At 44.9% G+C, this 5000-nt stretch overlaps 1 protein-coding gene across 2 annotated transcripts in view; it reads right to left on the reverse strand.

The window, feature by feature from the left end:
- Positions 1-5000, reverse strand: part of LOC126983203 (leucine-rich repeat serine/threonine-protein kinase 1-like) — a 111212-nt gene that overhangs the window by 96664 nt on the left and 9548 nt on the right. Inside the window, exon 1 of one of the 2 annotated variants that reach the window (XM_050835786.1) lies at positions 2943-3095. The exons of the other annotated variant lie outside the window; for it this stretch is intronic. Coding sequence (XP_050691743.1) covers positions 2943-2994 — 52 coding nt within the window. The 5' untranslated portion in view covers positions 2995-3095. Of the gene's footprint in view, positions 1-2942; positions 3096-5000 lie in introns of those variants that run through there. 2 annotated transcript variants of the gene reach the window in all.

Consider the following 5000-nt stretch of genomic DNA (forward strand, 5'->3'; position numbering starts at 1 on the left):
GAGAGAAAGGAAGAACGGAGGGAGGGGAAAAAAATGAAAAAAATAAAGGAAAGAAGGAATGAAAGAAGGAACCAGGGAAGGAAGAAAAAAAAAGAAAAAAGAAAGAAACTGAAAAATATGAAAGACAAGACTGCATGTTCTGTTGAGTTACCATGACGACGACGATGATGATGATGATGATGATGAAAAACAAACCAACAAAACAACAAACAAACAAACAAACAAACAAACAAAGAGAAGCAAAGTAACAGTAGCAATAATTAAGCCTTTTGTCTCATCTTTCCAACGGTATGCTCTCTCTCTCTCTCTCTCTCTCTCTCTCTCTCTCTCTCTCTCTCTCTCTCTCTCTCTCTCTCTCTCTCTCTCTGTTTATGATAGTACCGGTAACAACTCAGGTAGAAAGTTGAAGAATGCGAGCCGTGACGAAGGGGAAGAGGGAGGGAGAGAAAAAAGAAGGGAGGAGGAGGAAGGGAAGAAAAGGGAGCGATCAAGGAGAAAACGGAAGGAAAGAATGAAGGGAAATGAGAGAAGGAGGGAGGAAGGGATGAAAGAGGGAAGGGAGAAATGGAAGAAAGGAGGAAGGAAAGTAGAAGGGAAGGTGGGTAGAAAAGAGGAAAAGAAGGGAGGAAGGAAGGAAGGGAGGTAGAAAAGAGGAAAAGGAGGTAGTAATGAAGGAAGGAAGGAAGGAAGGAAGAAAAGGAAGAAATGAAGGAAGGTAGAAAAGAGAAAAGAAGGGAGGTGTAAGAGGATAGGAAGGGAGGAAAAAAAGGGAGAGGAGGAAGAGTTAGAAGGGAGAAAAGGGAAAGAAGGGGGGAGGGAGGGAGGAAAGAAGGAGAGGAAAGAGCAGACAAAGAAAAAAAGGAAAAAAAAAAGAAAATGAGAAAAGGGAGAAGAGGAAGAGTTAGAAGGGAGAAAAGGGATAGCAGAAGGGGAGAGGGAGGGAGGAAAGGGATTGAGAAAAGAAGGAAAGAGAGGAAAGGGAGAGAAAAGAGATGCAGACGAAGAATAAGACGAAAAAAAAAGGGAGACAAGAAGAAAAGAAGGAAAAAAGGGAGAAGAGGAAGTTAGAGGGGAGAGAAGAGGTGGAGAGAGAGGGAGAAAGGAAAGGAATGGAGGGAGGAAAAAAGGGGAAGAGAGAGAGGTAAAAAAGGGAGGCAGGAAAAAAAAGGAAAAAAAGGGAGAATAGGAAAGTTAGAAAAAGGTAGAGGGAGAGAGACGGAGGGAGGAGAGGAAGGAAGGGAGGAAAGAAAGGGGAGGAGAGAGGAGGAAAAAAGAAGAGGCAGGAAGAAATGGAGAAAAAGGGGAGAAGAGGAAGAGTTAGAGGGGAGAAAATGGGTGGAGGAGGGAGAGAGAGGGAGGAAAGAATGGGGAGAGGAGGGAAAAAAAAGAGAGGCAGGAAGATAAGGAGATAAAAAGGGAGAAGAGGAAAGTTAAAGGGGAGAGAAGGGGAGGAGGGAGAGAGAGGGAGGAAAGGAAGGAAGGGAGGAAAGAAAGGGGAGGAAAGAGGAGGACAAAGAGGAAATAGCACAGCCAACGCCCTTATTATAATTTACAAATACACACACACACACACACACACACACACACACACACACACACGCACGCACACACACACACACAAGTAAAATAAAGTGGAAGCAATTTTCGTTTTGGATATTTATTTTTTAGTCTCTCTCTCTCTCTCTCTCTCTCTCTCTCTCTCTCTCTCTCTCTCTCTGGAATATACAAAGAGGCTAACCCAATTTACTAATAGAAGAGAGAGAGAGAGAGACTCAGAAAAAGATTCTCTCTCTGTAAATTACCTGCGGATTTATATCACTAATTACCATATGTTCTAATTACCTCAATTATACCTGTGAGTGAACTGTGAAGGAAGGGAGAGAAGGAGGGAAGGAGGGAGAGAAGGAGGGAGGAAGAGAGGGAGGGAGGGAGAGGTAAATAGAAATGACATGCAAGGTATTAATATGGAGAGAAACGAAGGAGGGAGAGAAGAGGAAGAAAGGAGAAGAGAAGGGAAGAGAAAACAAGGAAGGAAGGAAGGAAGGAAGGAAGGAAAGGAGGGAAGGAAGAAGAAGGAAAGACGGAATAAAGACAAAAAAAGGAAGAAAAGAAAGGAAAGAAGGAATGAAAGAAGGAACCAGGGAAAGAAGAAAAGAAAGGAAGAAAACAAGGAAGGAAGGAAAGAAGGAAGAAAGGAAGGGAGGGAGGGAGGAAGGGTGAACATTATACAGAGACAAACATTATAGCTCCAGGGAGGTAAATATGGATGAGAGGAGATAGACTGATATGGAGAGAAAGGAGGGAGAAGAGGAAGAAATAAAAGGGAGGGAGGGAAGAAAGAAGGAAGGAAGGAAGGAAGGGAGGAGGAGAGAGAAAGAAGGCAGGATGGAAGGAACTACAAAAGGAAGGAAAAGGAAGGAAAAAAAGGAAAAGGTGGAACAGAAGGAAAAGGAGGAAGGGAAGATGAAGGGAAGGAAAAGGAAGGAAAGAAGGAAAAGGAGCGAAAAACAATGAAAAAAAGACAAAGAAAATCAGGAGAGAGAGAGAGAGAGAGAGAGAGAGAGAGAGAGAGAGAGAGAGAGAGAGAGAGAGAGAAGGGTGGAGCGAAAAAGGAGGGGGGGAGGGAGGGAGGAGGGAGGAAAGGAGATAGGGAGAGAGGGAGGAAAAGAGGGGAAAGGGAGGGAGGCACGGAGGAGGAGGAGGAGGAAAGATCACGTGAGGAGAGGGGAAAAAGAGGAGGGGCGACTGCAGAGAGAGAGAGAGAGAGAGAGAGAGAGAGAGAGAGAGAGAGAGAGAGAGAGAGCGGCGTCTGCACCACCACCACCATCACAACAACCGAAATTTTCAAGGTCACCCAAGATTTTCCCCTCAACCACCACCACCACCACCACCACCACAACAACAACAACAACAACAACAACAGTATATCACTTCACACTCACTTCGTCTTTTCGATAAATCTCTCTTCGGCCTCTTCGGTTTTCCTCTCGGCATTTTAAAGGGAGAAGAGGGAGGGAGTTTAAAGGGAGAGGGAGGGTAACTTAAAGGGAGAGTGAGCTGGATATGGGCGCGGCAGCTGGAGGAGGAGGAGGTGGAGGAGGAGGTGGAGGAGGAGCCGGAAATAAGAGGGGGAAGAGAGAACACACGCACACTCCTGTCGCTCTCACTGCTTGTTGGAAACTGAGACACACACACACACACACACACACACACACACACACACACACAATCTATAGCGCTGTCTAATGGAAAGGACAAAGAAGGGGAAGGTTGAGGAAAAGGTTGGGAGGGGTTGAGACAGCTTGTGAGAGGTTGAAAGAGGTTGGGAATGAGGTTGGGAGAGGTTGAGACAGCTTGTGAGAGGTTGTAAGAGGTTGAGAATGAGGTTGGGAGAGGTTGAGACAGCTAAGGAAAGGTTGCAAGAGCTTGGGAGAGGTTGAAAGAGGTAGGGAAAGGTTGCAAGCGATTGGGTGAGGTTGAAGAAGGTTGGGAGAGGTTGAGAGAAGTTGAGGATAACGTTAAGATAGTTTGTGAGAGGTAACAAGGTGTTGGAAGAGGTTGGAACAGTTTGGGAGAGCTTGCAAGAGGTTGGGAAGGGTTGCAAGAGGTTGGAAGAGGTTAGAACACTTTGGGATAGCTTGCAAGAGGTTGGGAAGGGTTGCAAGAGGTTGGAAGAGGTTCGAACACTTTGGGATAGCTTGCAAGAAGTTGGGAAGGGTTGCAAGAGGTTGGGGGAGATTAGAACAGTTTGGGAGAGCTTGCAAGAGGTTGGGAAGGGTTGCAAGGGGTTGGGAGAGCTTGCAACTATATGGAAAGGGTATGGAAAGCTAAGGGAGGGGTTTTGGTAGAGGTTTATACAGCTGGATATAGGTTGGAAGAGCTTGTAAGATAATGAGAGGTTGGAAGACTTTGGAACATTAAGGGAGAGTGGGAAAGGAAGGGAGAGTAAGTGTTGTGAGAGCCGAAAAGAAGCCCGACCCGAACTCTCCACAAACGTATGGAAGGTTGGGCGTGGGTGGACGGTCGGTCGATAGGGGAGTGAGTCAGCTGATAGGCGACTCTCTCTGATCCAATCTTCCTCCCTGTGATGTCTTTTCCGATTGATCAAAGTCTTCCGTATCTTTTTTTTTCTTTTCTTTGATTTCTTTTTTTTCATTTCCTTTTTTTCTTTTTTTACTTTTCGTTCGTATTTTTTTAGAGAAAGGATTTTGGTTGCTACTACTACTACTACTACTACTACTACCACTACTACTACTACTACTACATAACTACTGCTAATATTATCATTACAACTATTAAAACTCCTCCTCCTCCTCCTCTTCCTCCTCCTCCTCCTACTACTACTACTACTACTACTACTACTACCACTACTACTACTACTACTACTACTACTACTTAATTACTAGTCCACTGCAGCACAAAAGCCTTTCCCAACATTCTCTCTCTCTGATGATAAAATGCTCCAACCTGCTCCGGCAAAGGCTCTGATTCCACTTCTCCACCTGGTCCACTGTCTGCCCTCGCTTCAACAATGTCCTGGCTGCCACTCTGTTACTTAGGCTGTTTATCTGTTATTAATTCCACGCATATGACTTGCACATGTCTATTTCTTGTTCTTCATCGTCTTTAGAATATGGGAGAGGTTGAGTAAGAGGTAGGGAGAGGCTGCAAGCGATTGGGTGAGGTTGAAGAAGGTTATGAGAGGTTGAGAGAGGTTGAGGATAAGGTTCAGGTAGTTTTTGAGAGAGGTTGAGAAAGAGGAAGGGAAAGGTTGCAAGCGATTGGGTGAGGTTGAAGAAGGTTATGAGGTTGAGAGAGGTTGAGGATTAAGTTCAGGTAGTTTGTGATTGGGTGAAACTACATGAACATCGAGGTCACGTGAACTTAAAACGTATGACCACAAAATTTACCGTACTTTTGTCTATGTCTGTTCGGTAATTCATGATCCTCGCTGACTGTCTCTCCATAATTATCATACCTGTTAATTTTTCTCTACATCC

Source organism: Eriocheir sinensis, chromosome 53 (genome assembly GCF_024679095.1).
Source record: "Eriocheir sinensis breed Jianghai 21 chromosome 53, ASM2467909v1, whole genome shotgun sequence".
Taxonomy (NCBI): domain Eukaryota; kingdom Metazoa; phylum Arthropoda; class Malacostraca; order Decapoda; family Varunidae; genus Eriocheir; species Eriocheir sinensis.